The sequence below is a fragment of the Halichoerus grypus genome, chromosome 1, assembly GCF_964656455.1.
Source record: "Halichoerus grypus chromosome 1, mHalGry1.hap1.1, whole genome shotgun sequence".
NCBI classification, from domain to species: Eukaryota; Metazoa; Chordata; class Mammalia; order Carnivora; family Phocidae; genus Halichoerus; species Halichoerus grypus.
In genome coordinates, this window is record NC_135712.1 from 210,028,925 (window position 1) to 210,053,832 (window position 24,908).

General features: G+C 44.4%; 1 protein-coding gene across 1 annotated transcript in view; it reads left to right on the forward strand.

Annotated features, from left to right (window-relative positions):
• Positions 1–24,908, forward strand: part of MUC16 (mucin 16, cell surface associated) — a 73,988-nt gene that overhangs the window by 10,203 nt on the left and 38,877 nt on the right. The window contains 10 exon segments of the mRNA XM_078059519.1: positions 11,730–14,204; positions 14,367–15,314; positions 16,426–16,550; positions 16,645–16,712; positions 19,007–19,179; positions 21,795–21,830; positions 22,058–22,123; positions 22,834–22,964; positions 23,061–23,128; positions 24,120–24,292. Of these exon segments, the coding sequence (XP_077915645.1) occupies positions 11,730–14,204; positions 14,367–15,314; positions 16,426–16,550; positions 16,645–16,712; positions 19,007–19,179; positions 21,795–21,830; positions 22,058–22,123; positions 22,834–22,964; positions 23,061–23,128; positions 24,120–24,292 (4,263 nt within the window).

The window sequence follows — 24,908 nt, forward strand, 5'->3', positions numbered from 1 at the left end:
AAATATCTTTTCCCATTCTGTCGGTTGTCTTTTGGTTTTGTTGACTGTTTCTTTTGCTGTGCAAAAGCTTTTTATCTTGATGAAGTCCCAATAGTTCATTTTTGCCCTTGCTTCCCTTGCCTTTGGCAATGTTTCTAGGAAGAAGTTGTGGCTGAGGTCGAAGAGGTTGCTGCCTGTGTTCTCCTTTAGGATTTTGATGAACTCCTGTCTAACATTTAGGTCTTTCAACCATTTTGAGTCTATTTTTGCGTGTCATGTAAGGAAATGGTCCAGTTTCATTCTTCAGCATGTGGTTGTCCAATTTTCCCAACACCATTTGTTGAAGAGACTGTCTTTTTTCCATTGGACATTCTTCCCTGCTTTGTCAAAGATTAGCTGACCATAGAGTTGAGGGTCCATTTCTGGGCTCTCTATTCTGTTCCATTGATCTATGTGTCTGTTTTTGTGCCAGTACCATACTGTCTTGATGATTACGGTTTTGTAATAGAGCTTGAAGTCCGGAATTGTGATGCCACCAGCTTTGCTTTTCTTTTTTCAACATTCCTCTGGCTATTTGGGGTCTTTTCTGGTTCCATACAAATTTTAGGATTATTTGTTCCATTTCTTTGAAAAAAGTGGATGGTATTTTGATGGGGATTGCATTAAATGTGTAGATTGCTCTAGTTGATATCTTCACAATATTTGTTCTTCCAATCCATGAGCATGGAACATTTTTCCATTTCTTTGTGTCTTCCTCAATTTCTTTCATGAGTATTTTATAGTTTTCTGAGTACAGATTCCTTGCCTCTTTGGTTAGATTTATTCCTAGGTATCTTATGGTTTTGGGTGCAATTGTAAATGGGATAGACTCCTTAATTTCTCTTTCTTCTGTCTTGTTGTTGGTGTATAGGAATGCCACTGATTTCTGTGCATTGATTTTATATCCTGCCACTTGAGTGAATTCCTGTATGAGTTCTAGCAGTTTTGGGGTGGAGTCTTTTCGGTTTTCCACATAAAGTATCATGTCATCTGCAAAGAGTGAGAGTTTGACTTCTTCTTTGCTGATTCGGATGCCTTTTATTTCTTTTTGTTGTCTGATTGCTCTGGCTAGGACTTCTAATACTATGTTGAATAGCAGTGGTGATAGTGGACATCCCTGCCGGGTTCCTGACCTTAAGGGGAAAGCTCTCAGTTTTTCCCCATTGAGAATGATATTCGCTGTGGGTTTTTCATAGATGCCTTTTATGATATTGAGGTATGTACCTTCTATCCCTATACTCTGAAGAGTTTTGATCAAGAAAGGATGCTGTACTTTGTCAAATGCTTTTTCTGCATCTATTAGGAGGATCATATGGCTCTTGTTCTTTCTTTTATTAATGTATTGTATCACATTGATTGATTTGCGGATGTTGAACTAACCTTGCAGCCGAGGCATAAATCCCATTTGGTCATGGTGAATAATCCTTTTAATGTACTGTTGGATCCTATTGGCTAGTATTTCAGTGAGAATTTTTGCAGCCATGTTCATCAAGGATATGGGTCTGTAATTCTCCTTTTTGATGGGTCTTTGTCTGGTTTGGGGATCAAGGTAATGGTGGCCTCATAGAACGAGTTTGGAAGTTTTCCTTCCATTTCTATTTTTTGGAACAGTTTCAGAAGAATAGGTATTAATTCTTCTTTCAATGTTTGGTAGAATTCCCCTAGGAAGCCTTCTGGCCCTGGGCTTTTGTTTGTTGGGAGATTTTTGATTACTGCTTCAATTTCCTTAGTGGTTATAGGTCTGTTCAGATTTTCTAGTTCTTCCTGGTTCAGTTTTGGTAGTTGATACATCTCTAGGAATGCATCCATTTCTTCCGGGTTATCTAATTTGCTGGCATATAGTTGCTCATAATATGTTCTTATAATTGTTTGTATTTCTTTGGTGTTGGTTGTGATCTCTCCTCTTTCATTCATGATTTTATTTATTTGGGTCATTTCTCTTTTCTATTTGATAAGTCTGGCCAGGGGTTTATCAATCTTGTTAATTCTTTCAAGGAACCAGCTCCTAGTTTCATTGATCTGTTCTACTGTTCCTTTGGTTTCTATTTCATTGATTTTGGCTCTGATCTTTATTATTTCTCTTCTCCTGCTGGGTTTAGGCTTGATTTGCTGTTCTTTCTCCAGCTCCTTTAGGTGTAGGGTTAGGTTGTGTATTTGGGACTTTTCTTGTTTCTTGAGAAAGGCTTGTATTGCTATATACTTTCCTCTTAGGACTGCCTTTGCTGCATCCCAAAGATTTTGAACAGTTGCATTTTCATTTTCATTTGTTTCCATGAATTTTTCTAATTCTTCTTTAATTTCCTGGTTGACCCATTCATTCTTTAATAGGATGATCTTTAGCTTCCATGTATTTGAGTTCTTTCCGATTTTCCTCTTGTGATTGAGTTCTAGTTTCAAAGCATTGTGGTCTGAAAATATGCAGGGAATGATCCCAATCTTTTGGTACCAGTTGAGACCTGATTTGTGACCTAGGATGTGATCTATTCTGGAGAATGTTCCATGGGCACTAGAGAAGAATGTGTATTCTGTTGCTCTGGGATGGAATGTTCTGAATATATCTGTGAAGTCCATTTGGTCCAGTGTGTCATTTAAAGTCTTTATTTCCTTGTTAATCTTTTGCTTAGATGATCTGTCCATTTCAGTGAGGGGGGTGTTAAAGTCCCCCACTATAATTGTATTGTTGTCGATGTGTTCTTTGCTTTTGTTATTAATTGGCTTATATAATTGGCTGCTCCCATGTTAGGGGCATAGATATTTACAATTGTTAGATCTTCTTGTTGGATAGACCCTTTAAGTAGGATATAGTGTCCTTCCTCATCTCTTATTACAGTCCTTGGTTTAAAATCTAATTTGTCTGATGTAAGGATTGCCACCCCAGCTTTCTTTTGGTGTCCGTTAGCATGGTAAATGGTTTTCCATCCCCTCACTTTCAATCTGGGGGTGACTTTGGGTCTAAAATGAGTCTCTTGCAGACAGCATATCGATGGGTCTTGTTTTTTTTTCCAATCTGATACCCTGTGTCTTTTGACTGGGGCATTTAGTCCATTTACATTCAGGGTAAATATTGAAAGATATGAATTTAATGCCATTGTATTGCCTGTAAGGTGACTGTTACTGTGTATTGTCTGTGTTCCTTTCTGGTCTATGTTGCTTTTAGGCTCTCTCTTTGCTTAGAGGACCCCTTTCAATATTTCTTGTAGGGCTGGTTTTGTGTTTGCAAATTCCATTAGTTTTTGTTTGTCCTTGGAAGCTTTTATCTCTCCTTCTATTTTCAATGACAGCCTAGCTGGATATAGTATTCTTGGCTGCATATTTTTCTCATTTAGTGCTCTGAATATATCATGCCAGTCCTTTCTGGCCTGCCAGGTCTCTGTGGTTAGGTCTGTTGCCAATCTAATGTTTGTACCATTGTAGGTTACAGATCTCTTGTCCCGAGCTGCTTTCAGGATTTTCTCTTCGTCTCTGAGACTCGTAAGTTTTACTATTAGATGTTGACCTATTTTTATTGATTTTGAGGGGGGTTCTCTGTGCCTCCTGGATTTAGATGCCTGTTGCCTTCCCCAAATTAGGGAAGTTCTCTGCTATAATTTGCTCCAATATACCTTTTGCCCCTCTCTCTCTTTCTTCGTCTTATGGGATCCCAATTATTCTAATATTGTTTCGTCTTATGGTATCACTTATCTCTCGAATTCTGCCCTCGTGATCCAGTAGTTGTTTATCTCTCTTTTTCTCAGCTTCTTTATTTTCCATCATTTGGTCTTCTGTATCACTGATTCTCTCTTCTGCCTCATTTATCCTAGCAGTGAGAGCCTCCATTTTTGATTGCACCTCATTAATAGCTTTTTTGATTTCGACTTGGTTAGATTTTCGTTCTTTTATTTCTCCAGAAAGGGTTTCTCTAATATCGTCCATGCTTTTTTCAAGCCCAGCTAGTATCTTTAAAATTGTCATTCTGAACTCTAGTTCTGACATTTTACTAACGTCCGTATTGATTAAGTCCCTGGCAGTTGGTACTGCCTCTTGTTCTTTTTTTTTAGGTGATTTTTTCTGTCTTGTCATTTTGTCTAGAGGAGAATAGATGAATGAGAGAACAAAATGCTAACAGGGTAACAACGACCCCAGAAAAATATACACTAAACAAATCAGAAGAGACCTGAAACTGGGGGAAAAGAAAGGGAAAGAAAGAAAAAAGAAAAAAAAAGATAAAAACAAACAAACAAAAAACAGAATATGATCAAATATGATCAGACTGGTGCACAGATCAGTGCCACACACTAGATTTGGGGCGTATTTTGGTCAGTTAGAAGAAAGTGCCTCCCAAAATTTTAAAGAAAGAAAAACTTATATATGTACAAAAGTAAGGGTAAATATGATGAAGGGATGGAATATGACTGTAAAGGTGAAAATTATAAAAGATTTTATAAAAGGAATTGATAAGATAAGAAGTTGGTTGTAAAAAGAAAGAAGAGGATTAAAAAAAAAAAAAAGGGAGAGAATGTGATCAGGCAGGAGACTAGAACAAAGCCATACACTAGAGATTTAGGGTTTATTTTGGTCAGTTAGAAGAAACTGTATTCCAAAATTTTAAAGAGAGAACAACTTATATTTATATATATATATATACCAAAAATAAGGTTAACTACAATGAAGGGATAGACTATGGCTCTAAAAATGAAAAATAAAAAAGATTTTTTTAAAAAGGGATTGATAAGATGTTGGTTGAAAAAGGGAAAAAGAAAAATAAAAAAAAAAAAGAAAATGAAAGTTAAAAAAAAAATTAACTTTGAAAGACTAAAGAATCATGGTAAAAAAGCCATGAATTCTATGTGCAGTATTCCCCTAGCGCTGGAGTTCTGCCGTTCTCACTGATCGGTAAACTTGGTCTTGGCTGGCTGTTCTCACTGATCTTCTGGGGGAGGGGCCTGTTGCCATGGTTCCCAAATGTCTTTGCCGGAGGCGGAATTGCCCCTCCCTTGCCCGGTCCGGGCTAAGTAATCTGCTCGGGTTTGCTCTCGGGAGCTTTTGTTCCCTGCAAGCTTTCGGTACAGCTTTGGAGGCCGAGAGTGAAAATGGCGGCCTCCAAATCTCCGCCCCGGAGGAGCCGAGAACTTGGGCCCCGCTCCTCAGTGCGCCCCCAGAGAAAAGCCGTCAGTCACTCCCGTGTCCCCGGTCTCCGGCCGCACTCCGTGCTCACCCGGCCTGTGACCGCGCCTTTCTATCTGGCACCCAACCCCGGGTGGAGTCTCCAAACCCAGCAGATCCCTGCGGTGTGCTCCCGCACCTCTCCTCCCGGGGGAGGAAGGGGAGTCTCCCCAGATCTGCCGCTTGTTGGGTCCCTGCTGGAGGAGCAGTGGCCCAACTGTGCCGCGGATCACGGTTTATGGCAACCCCGAGCTGAGAGCCCGCGCCTGGGCTCCGTCTCTGCAGCCGGCTTCCCCGCTCTGATACCTGGGAGCTCTGCCGCACTCAGGCACCCCCGGTCTTTCTGTGATCCCGAGGGTCCTGAGACCACACTGTCCCGCAAGGGTTCCACCCCCCGCTTAGCCACCGGAGCGACGTCCCTCAGCGGAGCCGACTTCTAAAAGTTCCGATTTTGTGCTCCTCGGCTCTATCACTTGCCAGAAGCGGCCGACGGAGGCCCCCTCCCCCGCCGTCTATCCTCCTGAATATCGCCTCGGATTCACTTCTCCGCACGTCCTACCTTCCAGAAAGTGGTCGCTTTTCTGTTCAGAGTTGTTGCTATTCTTTTCTTTGATCTCCTGTTGAGTTCGTAGGTGTTCAGAATGGTTTAATCCCTATCCAGCTGAATTCCTGAGACCAGACGAAATCCAGGTCTCCTACTCCTCCGCCATCTTGCTCCTCTGATCTAATTCTGCTCTTCGTTTTTCTGGCAGTGATCCCTTCCACAAACTTACTTTCCTTAGATTCCTTCATAGTGTCTGTTAGTAAACTTCCTTTCCCATTCCTATGACCTCACTTCTCATTTCTGTCCCTGTAAAGTTCAGTTTTTTCAGTTTTAGTCTTGTAACCCAAAATCATTTTACCTCCACATTGAAACACTGGCCACGTTTGATGTTACTGCAGATAAATAGAGTATGAATATTTTTTCACATATATACTTGTAAGTAATGTGCAGAATAGCCTTTGTAGATATGAAGCACCTTCCTCTGTCCCCATTCACTGTGACCCATGCAGAGCCTCTTAATCAATGGATACTTCCTGTTCCATTGAGGAGACCACTATTTTCACTTCAATACCTGTCTTCTTTGACCCTAGAACATTGAGACAGGGCCACTTTCGCATCTCTCTTCTAGACTTCAGGAAACATTCATATCCCTGGGCTCTAGTTCAGCTACTCCCACAAGCCCACCTTTATCTCCTCTGTCCACTCATGTTTTGAGTGGGATGGTAAGAAGGTAGAAGAGTGGTTGGATGGATGGAGGGATAAAAGGAAGAATGGAAAAACAGATAAATGAAAGAAGAGAGGGTAAATGTGTAGAAGGGAGGATGGATGTAGAGAAAGGAGGAAAGAAGGAAGGATGGATGGGTAGATATAGGGATGGATGGAAGGAAAGATGGAGAGATCTACAGGTGGATGAGTGGGTCAATGGACAAGGGTGGCCATTCGTGGCACATAGCCCTGGCTCAAGTCCATACAGGTGGACTTGAAAAGAATTGAGTTGTATAGTCAATTAAGTGGATCCATTTAGACAGTATTCTCCTTCTGGGTGAGATGAATTAACCCAGGCTTCTTCTCCACCCTCACCTGCAGGGACTGATGGCATCGTGGAGCACATCACAAAGATACCCAATGAAGCAGCCCATGGAGGAGCCACAGGACCAGTCCATGTCCCTGTGGCACCCACATCATCTGCTAGTCCTAGAGGTAGGTCCAACTTTGCTTACTTCCCAGTGATCTCACTTGAGGTCTTATTTTCTCTTCCAGAGAGATGAAATGCTTGTTTCTTTAGAGGAAGAATAATGTGGGGTGGCCATGGGCTTCCCTGTCTTAGCTGGATCTTTGTCTAATGGTTACCAGACAGATGTTACCACTTTTCTTTTCCTCATAACATGCATAGTGAGTTTAGTTCAAAGTTAGATATGTCATTTCCACAAATATGACCCAGTTTAACTTAACTCTGAAAATGCTTATTAATCGCTTTCTCTGTGTTAGAGACTGCTATAAGCAGAGGATGTGCAGATGAAAATACTTGGGCGCTGTATCCATGAAGCTCTCAGACCAGCAGGGAAGCAACAAAGGAACAGAATAACTATGATGCAACTTTAAACATACGCAATGAAGATGTATTTGAACTATAGAAGGAAGGCTTAATGAGGAAGATAATATTTGAATTGGGTTTGAAAAGATGACTAGGGATTTACCAGAAAGACAAAGGGAGTTGATGAAGATATTCTGGATAGAGAGAACAGCCACATGCAAAGGCACAGAGAGGGGTAAAACTGGAAATATTTGGGAGATACAAATAATTCGCCTTTGCTAAAGTATGAGGTAGAAGGATGGGGTGGTAGGAAATGATACTGGAGACACAGGCAGAAAACAACATTCAGGAAACCTCCTAAGGCTTGGTAATGCTTGGATACCCTTTAACAAAAGGACAAAGAATTTTGAGGCAAAAAAAAAAAGTTTGGCAAACATGTTGTTCCTTCCTAAAGAATCATAACATGCATAAGCATATTAAAGACTCTGAGAAATCCTACTGTAAAGAAATTTGTTTAGCTTTATTCAACCTAGAGTTTTACACACTTAACTGCAATAATCTTTCTCTCTAAAAGGCACCTGCTGGGCGCCTGGGTGGCTCAGTTGGTTAAGCGACTGCCTTCGGCTCAGGTCATGGTCCTGGAGTCCCGGGATCGAGTCCCGCATCGGGCTCCCTGCTCAGCGGGGAGTCTGCTTCTCCCTCTCCCGCTCCCCCCTCTTGTGCTCTCTCTCTCTCTCATTCTCTCTCTCAAATAAATAAATAAAATCTTTAAAAAAAAATAAAAAATAAAAAAAAAAATAAAAGGCACCTGCTAACATTTCTCAGTGTGATTGTTCTGCCTGAGAGTTTAAGAGGTGCAGGTGTATATAGCAAGGGATTCTCTTCACTGTGTGGTTAAAAGGTAAAGTTCCCCATACCCATTAATTTATTCCCAATATTTTTGGAGCCCAGACTATTATACATTTTGGAGGCTTTCTGCAAGATGCAGGCTTTAGACAGATTTACCCCTACCCCACAATCAGGTGATAAGTCTTATTCTGTTAAGGATATGGGGCAAATTGTTTGTCTCAGGTTGGGGATGGTCCCAGGAAGCACTGGAGAAGACAAGGAAAAGAACTCAATGCAAATTTCGTTCATGAGCAAGCCCCAGCTGTGAGCAACAGTGTCGGTCCCACTGGGAAGTTCTGGGAGACAGCATAGAACACCTCAGTGTTGGGCACTTGGGTGGCTCAGTTGGTTAAGCATCTGCCTTCAGCTCAGGTCATGATCTCAGGGTCCTGGGATCAAGCCTCGCATTGGACTCTCTGCTCACCGGGGAGTCTGCTTCTCCCTCTAACTCTCCCTCTGTGCGTGCTGTCTCTCTCAAATAAATAAATAAAATATTTTTTTAAAAATTTAAAAAAAGAGAACACCTCAGTGTTGTCCTATCTGAGGAATTAAGTAGATGGGGGCATTTGTTGTCCAACTCTCTTCTATCATTGGTTGTAGGATGCTTGATCCTGGGGTAATAACCCTCAACACTTCCAGCCTATCCCCTGCCCCCGCCACAGGGTAAGTGAAAGCCCTTAGGTGTGGAGTCACAGGGGCTGCATCAGGACCCCATTGGGGTCACTATATGGGATATAAGTAGGGCATTGACAGGATTGGCTACATCAGTTCACCAGGAAATGAATCACTGGGTTTCAGGTGGCGACCAGTATTTAGATGGCAAAGTTTATGAGGAATAGCTAACAGTATTCATTGACTCCTTTCAATACACAGCAGGGTTTCTCAGCCTTGGCCCTATCAGGCAAATAATTACTTGTGGGCTGTCCTGTGCACTGTAGGATATTTAATATCATCCTTGGCCTCTACTCACTAGATTCCAGTAGCACTCTACACATACACACAGTTGTGATGAACAAAAATGTCTCCCGACATTGCCAAGTATCCACTGGGAGCAAAATCACCCTGGGTTGAGAACCTGAACTAAGAAACTTTTGTTTAACCTTCTCTCCAGATGGACATTTTCTCCTCACATCCTTCTCTTTTCATCCTGACCCCCACAGAATCCTGAAATTCAGTTAGGGAATGATACACTACCGTGCTGGAGAGCATTGGTTTAGCATTAGGCCGAATGATGTTCAGATTTCCACACTAGCAGTCAGTAGCTGTGTGACCTTGGCAGGTGATGATCTCGGAGTTTCTGTCTTTCTCTTTTATGAAACCACAAGAATAATATGATGTACATTCAATGTTCTGGTGAGGATCAAAGAGATAAATCATGCTTGGTGCTTACAAATGTCCCTCCTCCTCCTCTGCCCCCTCCTCATCGTCTTTGCCAAATACATATAAAGCATTTCGGTATGTCCACTCTCAGAAATGTGGGGGTTTTGGATAATCTTAGCAAAAGAGGGACATCACTCCCCCATCAGAGTCTAAATCCCCTTTATTTTATCCCTGAATCAAGTGCCAGTGGGCTTTGTGGTCTTTTTTTTTTTAATTTAATTTAATTTTATTATGTTATGTTAGTCACCATACAATACATCATTAGTTTTTGATGTAGGCTTTGTGGTCTTTATAGAGAAGCCTCCTGGTGGTTCTCCCTCCCTCCTGGGGACCATTTTTTTAATATATATTTTACAGGGTAATGTGTTTTATTTACCATTTTTTGAAGCCCCAGTCAGTAGCTGCTGTCTCAGCCAATGTGACTTAACTCATCTTCAGAGTCTGAATTCTGGTCACCTTGGCCAGCTTCAGTACTGGTCTAGTGTGGTTCCTGGCAAATCCGACTCAGCAAACACTTATTTTGTAGTGGAAATACAAAAAGTAGTAGTAGTAGAAACAGTAGGAATAACTCCAGTAATAGTAGGTAAAAGTAGCAGTAGTAACAGTAGTAGTAACAATGCTACTAGGTGGTAATAGCAGTAACAGTGGTAATGGTAGGTAGTAACAGTAGTAGTAACAATGCTACTAGGTGGTAATAGCAGTAACAGCAGTAATGGTAGGTAGTAACAGTAGTAGTAACAATGCTACTAGGTGGTAATAGCAGTAACAGCGGTAATGGTAGGTAGTAACAGTAGTAGTAACAATGCTACTAGGTGGCAATAGCAGTAACAGCAGTAATGGTAGGTAGTAACAGTAGTAGTAACAATGCTACTAGGTGGCAATAGCAGTAACAGCGGTAATGGTAGGTAGTAACAGTAGTAGTAACAATGCTACTAGGTGGTAATAGCAGTAACAGCAGTAATGGTAGGTAGTAGCAGTAACAGCAGTAATGGTAGTAACAGCAGGTAGTAGTAGAAATAGCAGTGGTAGTATTGTGAGCCAGGAGGCACCGGGCTGGGTGCATTTTTATCAGCATTCTGAGATGGCCACTGTACTTACACCTACTTCACAGATGAAAATATGGAAATCTAGCAAGGTTTGGTAACACATCCAGTTAGTGGAGGAGCCAGAATCTAAGTGCAGGAATACCTTCTTCCAGAGCCCAAGCTCTTTTTTTTTTTTTTTAAGATTTCGTTTATTTATTTGACAGAAAGAGAGAGAGAGAGACAAGAAGGGGGAATGGCAGGCTCCCCGCAGAGCAGGGAGCCCAACATGGGGCTTGATCCCAAGACCCTGTGATCATGACCTGAGCTGAAGGCAGTCGCTAACCAACTGAGCCACCCAGGTGCCCCCAGAGCCCAAGCTTTTAAGCACAATGACACATAATCTCTCTCAATCTAGAGGGGACCTGTCTCTGCATACATCCATCTATGTACCCATTCATTCATTCACTCACTCACTTACTCAACAAATATTTGTGGGCACCTACTATACACCAAGCAGTCTTCCGGCTAGAAATAGCTATTACCAAGCAGACTGTGAGGAGTGCTATGGTGCAAATTCATTTTTTTTTTTAAGATTTTTATTTATTTATTTGTCAGAGAGAGAGAGAGAGCACAAGCAGGGGGAGCAGCAGAGGGAGAGAGAGAAGCAGGCTCCTCACTGAGCAAGGAGCCTGATGTGGGACTCAATCCCAGACCCTGGGATCATGACCTGAGCCGAAGGCAGACGCTTAACAACTGAGCCACCCAGGCATCCCTATGGTGCAGATTCAGACAGTAGGATAAGGAAATATTGAGAAGGGAGAGATGAATTCTGACATGGATTTGTAAAAGTTGATTTGAGTTGGGGTTTCAAGAAGGGCGGAATGTAAGGAATCTAATGAAAGATGGACAAGGCAGACAGAGAAAACAGCTTGAACAAAGGCTTAGGGGCTGGAGCGTACAGACAACATTTGGGAACAGGGAGTGGTTAAGAATTCACGGAGTTACGGCACAAGATGAGAAGGGGAAGGTGCTGGAATGTCAATGACAATTCCTTTTCCCATTCCAGAAGCATTGCAGGCATATCTCAGGCAGAGACATTTCTCTCCCTTTCCTCATGTGGAGAAAAAATAAGCTATTGCCAGTCCAGTAAGTGGTGGATCATTTTGTCCGAACTGTGTGTCCATCCCCCAATTCACAGGACCACCAACAGAGTGGACAGAAAGAGCAGAGATCACAGCTCTGAAGACCACCTCTACAGCAACTTTGACCACTACAGTCTCTACTCCCACTTCCAGAATGCTGACTCTCCTCAGCACATCAAGTAAAACAGCCAGCACAAGCACAAGAGGAATGATCATTACAACCCCAGATGTTTCCCCTGATGTTCTAGAGATGACAGCCTCATTGGCCACCAGACCTGGAGCAGAGACCAGCATAGAACTTCCCAGGACAGCCTCATCTGTTTTCAGTAGAGAGTCAGAAACCACACCCTCACTGGTTCCTAGTTCTGGGGCAAAGAACAGTCCAGCTGTTCCAACTCTGACTGTTTCCTTTAGTGAGCCAGAGACCACAACCTCATGGGTCACTTATCTTGCAGAAACCAGTTCAACTGTTTCCAGGGAAACCCTGAATGTTTCCCACAGTGAATCAGATAGCACACCCCCAACAGCTACCGGTTCAGGGGAAGAAGTCAGTTCTGCTGTTCCAACTCTGACTGTCTTCCCTGGTATACCAGAAATGGTGACCTCACTGGTAACTAGTCCTGCGGCAGAGACAAGTATGGTCCTTTCAACTCTGACTGATTCCCAAGATGCACCAGAGACCTCTGCCTCATGGGTCACCCATCCTGGGGCACAGAGCAGTTCATCCATTCCAACTCAAAATGTCTTCCCTGGTAAGCCAGGGTTGGTGACTTCACTGGATGCTAGTTCTGGAGCAGAGACCAGCCCAGCTGATCAAACTCTGACTATATCTCCTGGTGAGCTAGATACAACAGTCTCATTGGTTACCCATCCTGAGGCACAGAACAGTTCAGCCATTCCAACTCCAACTGTCTCCCCTGGTGTAATAGGGGTGAAAATCTCACCAGTCACCAATTCTGGGGCAGAGGCCAGTACAACGTTTACAACTCTGACTGATTCCCCACATGAACCAGAGACAACAGCCTCACGGGTCACCCATGCTGGAACAGAAGCCATTTCCACTGTTGGAACTTTGACTGTTTCCCCTGGGGAGCCAAATACAACAGCCTCATGGGCTCATTCCACAGAGAACAGCACACCTGTTTCCAGAATAACTCCAAATTTTTCCCAAAGTGAATTAGACACCACACTCTCAATGGCCACCACTCCTGGGGCAGAAGCCAGTTCAGCCACTCTAACAATCACTGTCTCACCTGGCATACCAGCTATGATGACCTCACAGGCCACTAGTTCTGGGACAGATGCCAGTACAACCTCTTTGACTCTGACTGAATCCCTGCGTGACTCAGATACAACAGTCTCCTTGGTTACCCGTCCTGCAGAGACCCGCCCAACAGTTCCCCGGACAACCCCCAGTGTTTCCCGTAGTGAATCAGACAGCACACCCTCAACAGCTGCCGGCCTTGAGACAGAAGCCAGGTCAGCTATTCCAACTACACCTATCTCCCCTGGTGTACCAGATATGGTGACTTCACAGGCCACTAGTTCTGAGACAGATGCCAGTATGGTTATTTCACCTCTGACTCTTTCTCCTGGTGAACCAGCAAACACAGTCTCATGGGTTAATCATTCTGGAGCACAGACCAGTTCTTCCATCCCAACTCCGACTGTCTCCCCTGGTATATTAGGGGTGGGGACCTCATTGGTCACTAGTTCTGGGGCAGAGACCAGTGCAAATTTTCTAACTCTTACTGATTCCTCGCATGGCTCAGAAACAACAACCTTATGGGTCACCCATTCCGCAAAGACCAGCACACCTGTTTCCAGAATAACTCCAAATTTCTCCTATAGTGAATCTGATATCTCACTCTCAACAGCCACCACTCCAGGGGCAGAAAGCAGTTCACCTTCAGCTACAACTATCTTACCTGGTGTGCCAGGATTGGTGACCTTACTAGTTACCAGTTCTGAGGCAGAAACCAATACAACTTTTACAACTCTGACAGATTCACTGCATGAACTGGAGACCACAGCCTCATGGGTCACCCATTCTGAGAAAGAAGCCAGTTCAGCTGTTTCAACTCTGCTTGTTTCCCCTGGGGAGCCAGATACACCAGTCTCATTGGTCACCCATCCTGCAGAGACCAGCCCAACTATTCCCAAGGCAACCCCCAGTTTTTCCCATAGTGAATCAGATACCACACATTCAATAGCTACCAGTTCTGGGGCACAGATAATTTCAGCCATTCCAACTGCGACTGTCTCCCCTGGTGTATCAGGGGTGGAAATCTCACTGGTCACAACTTCTGGGGCAGAGACTAGTACAACTCTTACAACTCTCACTGTTTCTCCAGGTCAACTGGAGACCACAGCTTCATGGGTCACCCATTCTGGGACAGAAGCCCGTTCAGCTGTTCCAACTCAGACTGATTCCCCTGGGGAGCTAGATACACCGATCTCTTTGGTCACCCATCCTGCAGAGACCAGCCCAACAGTTCCCTGGACAACTCCCAATGTTTCCCCCAGTGAATCACCCTCAATGATCACCAGCTCTGGGGCAGAAACCAGTTCAGCTATTCCAACTCAGACTGATTCCCCACATAAGCCAGATATAGCAGTCTCATTGGTCACCCCTTCTGCAGACACCAGCCCAACTGTCCCCACAACACCTCCAGTTTTTTCCAAAAGTGTACCAGACACCAAACACTCAGTAGGCACCAGTCTTGGGGCAGAAGCCAGTTCAGCTGTTCCAACTCCAACTATCTCCCCTGGTGTACCAGATATGGTGACCTCCCAGGTCCCTAGTTCTGAGACAGATGCCAATATGACTATTCCAAGTCTAACTCTTTCTCCTGGTGAACCAGCAACCACAGCCTTATTGGTCACCCAGTCCAGTGCAAAGACAAGCACAAATTTTCCTAGTTCAACTGCTTTTCCTCATTTACCACCAGAGACCGTAGCCTCACCATCCATCCGACCTGAGTTGGAGATTAGTGAAGCTCTTCCAACTCAGACTGTTTTCCTCAGTCCAGAAGAAATAACATCCTTCAGCACACCTGCGACTGAGACCAGCGGAGTTGATCTAGGTCCAACTATCTCATTTGGTGTTCCTGCGGAAACAGCCTCACTCTCCACCCATCTTGGCACAGACATCAGCACAACGATTTCAAGTTCAACTCTTTCCCCCATTTTATTGGCGACCACAGGCTTACTGGCCACCAGCCCTGCATCAGATGCCAGCACAGGTATCCCAACTTTGACTGCTGGTGATCTTGGGCCTGTCAGTACCCCTGCAACCACTGGTGAGCCTTACACCTTAACTTCCTGGGGCACAGAACCCTCACCACCTGGGACCTCAGTTGGACTCCCTGAATTGCCCAAGACTGTGATGGGGAACACTGTGACCTTGATAGCATCAGAGACCCCAACACCACCTAAAACCAGTCACAGAGAAGGACTGAGTTCAACAACTGTCCTGAAAACCACAACTCTTGAGCCCACTAATTTAGCTGCTACAGGTTCAGGCCCCATCATAGTAGAGACCACAACCACCTTCAATACATCAGCAGGAAGTCCCTTTGTCCCTGAGACCTCACCTGGGATGTCCACCTTGACCTCTCTGAGTGTGGCTTCAGAAACAAGTAAGAATGACTTTTTTTTACTGTGGTAAAAATGTATATATACTATAAAATTAGCCATTCTAAATGTACAATTCAGTGGCATTAATTACATTCACAATGTTGTATAAATGTTATCCTATTTTTCTCCAAAACTTTTTATCACCCCAAACAGGATCTGTGTACCCATTAGACGTTAGCTTTCCTTCCCCACTCACCTCAGCCCCTGGTAATTCTAATCCACTTCTGTCTTCAATTTGCCTATTTTAGATACCTCATGTATGTGGAATCACATAGTGTATTTGTGTGTGTGTGTGTGTGTGTGTGTGTCTTATTTCACTGAGTGCAATGTCTACATGTCATAGTGTGTATCAGAACTTCATTCCTGTTTATGGATGACTGACATTCCATTGTATGGATGGACCACATTTTATCTGTCTGCTCATCTGTTGATGGACACTCAGGCTGTTTCCACCTTTTGGCTACTGTGGATAATGCTACTATGAATGTGGGTGTACATGTATCTGTTTGAGTCCCTGTTTCCAATTCTTTGGGGTACATACCTAGAGAAAGAATTGCTCAGTTAGGCGATATACTAGTTCGTTAGGGCAACAGTAATAAAGTACCAAATACTGGGTGCCTTGAACAATAGAAATTTATCAGTTCTAGAGGCTGGAGGGGACCCTGGGAGAATGCGTAGAACATGAACTTTGGAGTCATCCTCTCTGCAGGGGGCAGTAAGGGAGCTGGGGTATCTATCCACCAACTCCCATCAATCATTGCTAGTCAGGTGCTCCCTGGGCCTGTTCATTTCTCCAAGATGAAGAGATGCAGGTGCTACTATGTGCTGAAATGGTAAGAGCCAAGGGGAAGTGGGAGTAGGGTGACTAACTCATCCCAGTTTTCCCAAGACTGTCTCACTTTTCCAACTGGACATCTGCATCCCAGGAACTCACACAGTCCTGGGAAAGCTGGGATGGTTGGTCACCCTATGTGGGAGGGTCTTGAATAGCAGGCCAGTCTAGGCCAAACCCCAGCTCGGTGCTGGAGTTAAGGTGTGTCCTTGGAGCCTTCCCTCCCACCCCATCCCAGGCCTGACTCAGGACTGGGCTCATTTACTCTTCTACCACCACAGCTGCAGTCCCTTTCTTGATGCCTTTTACTGTCAACTTCACCATCACCAACCTGCACTACACAGAGGACATGGAAAACTCGAGCTCTGAGATATTCAGTGCCACTGAGAGAAACCTGCAGCACCTGGTGAGAGCCCCCTGCCAATGCTCATCTTGTCCCAAGCCTGCCACACCCCAAAGTCTTGGCCCCTCCAGCTCATCACCCTCTCATTTGTTCCCAGCTCGGGACTCTGTTCAAAAACAGCAGCATTGGTTCCCTCTATGCTGGCTGCAGGCTGACCTTGCTCAGGTAAGCCTTCTTCCAAAGCATCTATAGAACCCCAATTCTCTCCCTTCTTGGTCTCCCACATCCCAGTCAACCACAGCCTTGGGTCTTCGCCAAGAGGAAGCATATCATAATGGATCCAAAGTGTCTGGGTTTGAACCCTTGCTCTCCCATTTGCTAGCTCTGTGATCTTGGACAAGTTACATAACCTCTCTGTTCTTCAATCACATTATCTACAAAGTAGTGATAATACTAGTACCTTACTAATAGGGTTATTAATCACTAATCGCAATGCCTGGCCCATTGTGAACACTCGATGGGATCTCATAGTATTAGCCAGTGTAGTATCTTTGCCAATTGTGTCCCCAGAATCCCTGACACTCTCCCTGCCCCAGCTCATATCTACCCTATTGGGGACAAACTCTGAACACTGCAATTCTGCAGTATATGCCTTGAAAAGAGATAGGGACCTTCCCAGAGGATGTTACATAGAACCAAAGGGGGAAAACAAACAAAATGCTGAATACTGGCAGGATATATTGCAATTTAAAAACTCATGAATAGACCTGAACTCTACAGAAATGGCCTATTTTCTCCTCTCTGCTATGCCCATTTGGTATCCTCTGAGCTCAGTGGGCTCAGAACCCTTTCCTTACATTTCACGACTCTATGACCTCTCTTTGGGGTCCTGCATCCAGCCAATGCAGGTCATCCCGCCAGAGAGGTGGGTCCTCTACGCACATGGCTTCACGAGAAGAGGTTCCTGGAGTGTTGTAGACCAAAACCGTCCTAAATGAGCTCCACCCACCACACCTGCCCCCATCTCCCCATGAGATGGGGGGAATCAATAAGATAATATTGACCATATGATATGCCACCCAAAAATCTAAGTGATGCACGTGTTTTCATTCATTTCATCTTTACAACAACATGATTATTATCCCACACTGTAGAAGAGAACACTGGGCTCAGAGTAGTCAAGTACCTTGAGAGGAGCTGGGATTTGAACCCAAAGTTTCTAGTTTTTGAGTCCCTCCTTTTAACCATGATACAGCGGTGTTCAAGGTCACTGGGCTCAACATGTTACTTGCATCCTTAAAAGTACTCAGAACTCCAATGAGCCTTTGGACTTGAGGGTTCTATCTGCCCGTATTTATTGAATTAGAAATTAAAACAAATGTTATAAATATGTGTTCATTAATTTATTAAAAGTGATAAATCTATTACATGTTAACACAAATAATGTAATTTTTATGAACAATAACAATATTTCCTCTCCCTCCCCCCAAAAAAATCATAACAAAAAGAGAGCCATTGTTTACATTTTTGCAGATATTTTTAATGTCTGGTTTAGGAGAAGACAGTAGGATATCTGCTTCTGCATTTAATCTTTTACAGTATTCCATGTCGTGGCCTCTGGAAAACATTTCACAGTATACTCCTAAGAGAATAAAAGTTAAAATAATGAAAATAATCTTACTTGGTGGACTCTTTGTAAGAGTTTATGACTACCAGGAGTCCCTGGGCCACACTTTGAGAACCATGCTTTGAATAGTGTGGATAATAGCAAGAATTCCCAGGCAGGGGAGGGAGGGGATCTTTCTTCCTGTAAAGCCCCTGCTCTGGGTGAATCACTGTAGGTTCAGCTGAAATTCAGGACAAGAGTATTTTTGAACCACATTGCCCCTTATCACCTCTTAATTCATTTTCTCTGTTTTTCTCCAAACTTGGTTACCTGCTCCAAAGGTGCTTCCATGAAGTTGACCTTAGCCTTGGGATTCACCAACATGAAACAAAGTCTTCCCTTCAGGCTCCATGATGGTTGTTGCACAATGTCACAACCAGCCACAGGGGTGACTCACTCACCTCCTCCAAGGTTTTCAGTCCTTTGCTGTTCCCTTCCACATGCTGCCTGGGCTCAGGATTCTCATTTCCTCCCTAGGAGCTCTACACCCCCAATCTTACAGCCCAAGCAGGACTCAGCTACTGGAGGGGATGCCATCTGTACTTACCTTCTTGAATGGATAGGGACTGTACTGGGCGCTGGTAGTTGAAACAATGAGCATGAACCAATTAATAAAAAGATTGGGGAGCAAAAGAAGAAAATTAGGTGCAGAGTAGCCCTGGAGAACACTTAAGGTGGGATGGTCTGGATCCCCATATCAGACAGAAAAAGATGTGTTTGAGACAGCAGATGAAGCCCTGAGAAGACTGCTAACATAAACACCAAGGGGTACAATTGAAGGAAGGAGTCGTCAGGAGTGGTCAGCTCTCAAGTGTCTCTGCACATCCCTATTCCCGTGTCCCTCCTTCCCCAGGGCTGAAAAGGATGGAACAAGCACCAGAATGGACGTGGTCTGCACCTACCGCCCAGATCCCACAGGCTTCAGGCTGGACAGAGAGTGGCTATACTGGGAGCTAAGCCAGCAGACCCATGGTGTCACTCAGCTGGGCCCTTACACCCTAGACAGGGACAGTCTCTGTGTCAATGGTGAGTACCTCCATTGCTGTTGGGGTCTCCTCCTGAGCCCCAGATGGGGTCTCCTTGCAGTGCAATTTCTCAGTACCTGTGTTCATAGTTCTGGGCCAACCTAGAATTTCCATAGGGAAATTCTCTTCTGTCAGAATACCTACAGAGCAGCCTGCCTGCCTGCCTCCCTTCCCTTTCTTCTTTCTTTCTTCTTTCTTCTTCCTTCTCCTTCTCCTTCTCCTCTTCCTCCTCATCCTCCTCCTCCTTCTTCTTCTTCTCCTTCTTCTTCTTCTTCTTCTTCTTCTTCTTCTTCTTCTTTCTTCTTTCTTCTCCTTCTCCTTCTCCTCCTCCTCCTCCTTCTCCTTCCTTCTTCCTTCCTTCCTTCCTTCCTTCCTTCCTTCCTTCCTTCCTTTCTTTCTTTCTTTCTCTCTAGTAAAAGTAATATTTATTTTGTACATTGTCATTTTAAATATTAGAAACTTTGAGAATGAAAGGGGTTTGGGGGAGGAAATTCTTAGGAACCTTCTTATCACATTGTTTACAATACAGCCATGCCTTTTTCTATGCCAAGGTGAATTGTCCTATTACTTTCTAAGTTTCAATCAGATTCTAGCATTTTACCCTATGTGCTTTCAATATGGTAAACTATCTCTGAAAATTTCATTAATGTGAAGTTTTGTTTGCTGATGTCACTTCCTTTGGCTATCCTCACCTTTTTTGTTACTCTCCTCGTGAATGCTGATAAGTTTGTCTTCACTGTATTCCTCTGGTTGCACAAATGGAGTCTCTCAAATATCAGCAGTGTGAATATTCCATGGTCAGTTAATTTGTCTCTAAGTCCTACTATTATTTATTTTTATTTTTTTTAAGTTTTTGTTTTAATTCCAGTTGGTTAACAGTGTTCTGTTAGTTTCAGGTGTACAGTATAGTGAGTGATTCAACACTTTCATACAACACCTAATGCTCACAGAACAACTTCCAAAGTCTGGAAATAAAGGCTCCCTGCATAGTCTTCTTCATTGCAGTGACCTTTCACAGAAACCCAACTGGAGCATAAAGCTATCAGGGGAGGAAGAGGATAAAGCAAGCCCACAGTGACTGTTGGCGTTCACTCCTCCCCAAAAGGCAACGAGTTCCCAAGGTGGTGACTGATCTGCTTCTTTCTCTTTGTTATGATAGCCTGTGGCCTTTTGCTCATCCTCTAGGGGCCAGCCAGACTACACCCCACCTGAGAATCAAACAACAAAGCTGTTAGCAATGTTTTTTAGCAATAAATCCCTCCTCAACAATGCCCTTAAAAACAAAACCCACAGTCACACCTATACTAAAGGCTAATGTTTATTGAGGGATGCCTGTGATCCAGAACGTTGTGTGTATTATGTTTTACAAATCCTGTCCAACACTCTGTGACATATTATGTATATTTTACAGAGGAACAAGCAAGGCTCAAGGAAGGAAATCTACTTTCCCAAGATCAGACAGCTAATATAAGTGGTAGCATCAGAACTCAAACCCTAAATTAGCTCTAAGGCCCCCAAGAGGCCCCCTAACTACTAGGCTACACTGCAGACGAACTCAGCTAGAACAAGCCTCAAATATCAGGATGGGAAGGCATATCAAGGAGCGCCTAATACAACAGTTTAAACCAATGCTCAATTAATTATGTCTCCACTGTATTGCCTTTGACATTGTCTTTCTATCTGGATTAAAACCTGTATTATATTTCAATAGTCCTCAAGAATTAAAGCTGTAGCTGGCAGTGTGGGTTTGGGTGGTTTACAGGTCTTTCTATAAGCCCTGGTCCTGGTTTTTTGCTCATCCTGTGGCCCTGGGCAAGCCATGCAACCTCTCTAGGCTTCAGTGTCTATTTTTAGAATGGAATTTTTAAAAACATCATTTAAGATTATTGTAAAGGTCAAATGATATAAAACCTGAATAATCTAAGTAAACCACAGGGCTCTCTCCACTAGGTCCAGTCTCAAAGAAGAGTTTCATTTCAAGAAACCCAGTCAGACCACCAAATATAAAATAGGTCTCAGTTTTACTTCCATTCCCTACAGAGCATCAGAGAAGATCCAATCCGTGATCCAGAACCATACTTATTCAAACCCTCTTTTCCCCAATTCCCTCTTACTCTCCAACTTTATACTCTCTGGTTGACTCCCACCTCTGTCTGCCTGTCTCTGTCTCTCACCCTCATGATCTCAGTTCAACATTACAGAAGTCCAGGAACTATGTCAAAGATCATGCTGTCTCTGAAGAGTAGGATAGAGGGAAAAACTCAGAGACCAAGGAAAGAGTTATATTTAATCGGTGGAGAAAACACAAATAAAGCTGGAAACACTCTTATAAAATTGTTGTTGCTAGTACTCATTTGGTGAGGTTGATATTGTCCCAGGCACCTAGTGAACCCCCATAAGATGAGGGGTATTGATCATCATTGTCTTTGTGGTTGATGATCATGAGGACGACACGACTGCGAGCACCAGAGTACAAGGCAGTTAACTCATAAAGAGTTGATGAGTCTCAGAGAAAGCACTTGAGAAGGTTTGCGTTGTGTGTTTCAAGTCATACCCCTCATCCTTTTCTTAGCCTCCTCCCATCAGATTACTCTTCTTCTCTGGCTCTCTCTGCAGGTTATAACTATCAGTACTGGATCCCCACCACCCGCAGTAAGTCACAAGGGCCCAGATGTCCCTGCATCCCTGGGACACTTCCTCCTTACGCCTGCTCCCCGGGGTGGGGGGGAATGTACCCACCACCCCCCAGGTTCTCAGCCCCAGAGCAGCTCCACACCACCCACTAGAGATATAAACTCCGGTCAACAGCCCTGTCCTTTCACTGCTTCATGATTGGGCCCAACAATTTATATTCACGTTGTATTCTTTCATTCCTTCAGCTCCGCTGACTTCTACATTCTCTCCAGGACTCCCTGCATCTCTGCCTCCCACCCCCAACTCTACAGGTAGGAGTCTAACCTCTGAGTCCCATGAAACTTCAACTCCTGTTCTGGTTGGTGAATCCCTGCATGATCCGGACCCTGCTGCCTTACCCAGCCCCAGCCTGTCCCACTATCTCCCTTGCTCCCTCATCTCTGGCCATACCAGCCTCATTTCTGTTCTTCCAGGGACCAAACATCCTTCCATCCTCAGGGCCTTTCCTCTCACTATAATGGGAACTCAGCTCTGTTCCTGGTTTCTCTTTGTCCTTCAGATTCAGGTCAGCTGGCTCTTGCTCAGACCTCCTCCTATAAAGTAGCATTTCCCCATATCCCACACATAGATGGGACCTAATCTCTATTCTATCTCTATGATCATTTATTTCATGGAAATTACTACTGTTTGGATTTCTTGACTGCTCAAGCATTTGTAGCCCAGGGTCTGAGCACAAAAGGTCTTGGTTCCTCCTCTTCCTACTAAAATGTCAATGACAAGTCAGCCTTTGGACACTCTGGGATAAGAAGATTGAGGTTTCCTTTTGAGGTGACACGACCCAGCTAACGTGGAGGTCCACTCTCCTCCCTTGGCTGGCTGAGGAGGGAGGAGATCCCAGATGGGATATCTCAGGCTTTACCTACTGGATACTATGGACAGAGAGACAGCACTAGTCCCTTCCCCTGAACATACAGCTCAGGCCTAAGACCATGATGGGTCTCTCCTCTCTCTTTCCCTCCAGCTGCAGGTGTGGGTCCCGCCCTGGTGCCATTCACCCTCAACTTCACCATCACCAACCTGCTCTGCACCCCAGACATGAGGCGCCCAGGCTCCATGAAGTTCAACTCCACTGAGAGGGTCCTGAAGAGCCTGGTAAAAGCCTGACAATGCCTTCCCTGGCCTGCCTTGCCCTTGCCCCACCCACTCACCTCAGCCCCTCCTGCTCACCTCTCTCTCCTTCCTCCCCAGCTTGGTCCCTTATTTAAGAACACCAGTATTGGCCCACTGTACTCTGGTTGCAGATTGACCTTGCTCAGGTGAGACTTCCTTCCTTACAACGTGAAGGTTTGCACTGTCACAGGCAAGTTCACCTGAAGGTGAGGACCTGAACATAGCAACTAGAAGAATCATAAATGACTGGGGCCTTCCAGGAATTCAGATGGACGGCATGCCCTCTGGCTGAGTGTATTAGAGAGGGCTTCCTGAAAGAGATGGCTGTCAAATAAAGGTCCTAAATTACTTGGATAAGCAGAGCCATGGCTCACTAGCCAGAAAGGGCAGGACTGACTCATTAGGCAGACATGAAATGAGGTACCTCAGGCTATCCTCTGTGACAGGTGCTAAGGGCACCGAGAGAATCAGTCATGGGCCCTTCCCTCAAGGTATCCACAGTATAGAGAGGATAGCAGCCATATGGACTTAAAACCATAATAGGAACAGGATTAATACAATGATAAAGCACTACACGGAGGCCATAAGAGCCCATAGGATGAAGTTTTAGTTCCTTGTGAACATTGAGTAGAGACAGTCTAGAGAAGGTGATGCCTGGGCTGAATGAACATTAGCCAGAAGAAACTTTGGCAAAGGTATTTCAAGGGGTGGCATATCCCTCAGATCTGTGGGGAACCATGAAGTTGTAAGTAGAGCCTTGATGTGATGTCATTTATTTTAAGTAGTGCACTGGTAGATACGGGGATGGGAAAATTTGATATGAGGATGGGACAGGAGGTGGGAAAACCAGTGAGATGTTGAGCTGGACCTGGATGTTGCTTGGATGGGGGGTACCAAGGACAGGGGAAGATCCAGGATGCTTCCACATGTTTGGCTCTACATGTTTGGCTCATCCTAGATGAAAAGGTCCCAGAAAAGAATGCACATGAGGAACTAGACAAGACCCAGTAAGAAAAATGTCATCAAACCAAGGCTGGGGCTGGGGCCGGGGGCAGCAAGCTGAAGGCAAGAGTTGAACAAGGTATATAACTCTCCCACATCTCAGGATGCCCCTATTCCCATGTCCCACCACCCTAGGACTGAGAAGGGCGGAGCAGCAACTGGAGTGGATGCCGTCTGCACCTACCATCCTGACCCCATGGGCCGCAGGCTAAACAGAGTAGAACTGTACCAGGAGCTGAATCAGCTGACCCACGGTGTCACCTGGCTGGGAACCTACACCCTGGACAGAGACAGTCTCTACGTTAATGGTGAGTGTCTGTGCTGCAGTTGGCGTCTCCAGTCCCGTGCTTCTTTATGCCAGTAGTTCTCAACCAGGATGATTCTGCTCCCAGGAGACATTGACAATGTCTGGAGATATTGATATTGGCATGTCATAGTTGGAGTGTTACTAGTGACATCTAGTGGGTAGAGGCCTGGGGTGCTGCTAAACATCCCACAATACACAATGCAGCCCTCCACCATGAAGAATTACCTAGACCAAATTGTCAATAATGCTGAGTTTGAGAAATTATTATATACAAATTTATAGTTCTGATGCAAACCTAGCATTTCCTTGGGGACTCATTTTTGAATGCTTAACACACCATGGGAGGCTGATTTCCTTTCCCTTTTCACCTCCTGGATGACATCTTTCTTCCTCCTTATTTCCACCGTTTCCCATAGGAGCCTAACTGGAGTGTGCAGACTCTAAGGAAAGAAGTGGGTGATGCAGAACTCTGTGGCTAAGGTTTCTGAATGGGCAGCGGGTGACCATGCCAGCCCTCACCCCATGTCATTCTCTCCATCATGACAACCAATGTTCTAAGTTCCCACAGGCCAGTCAGAGCTACGCAGACTTCATGAGATAACATCACACTTAACACA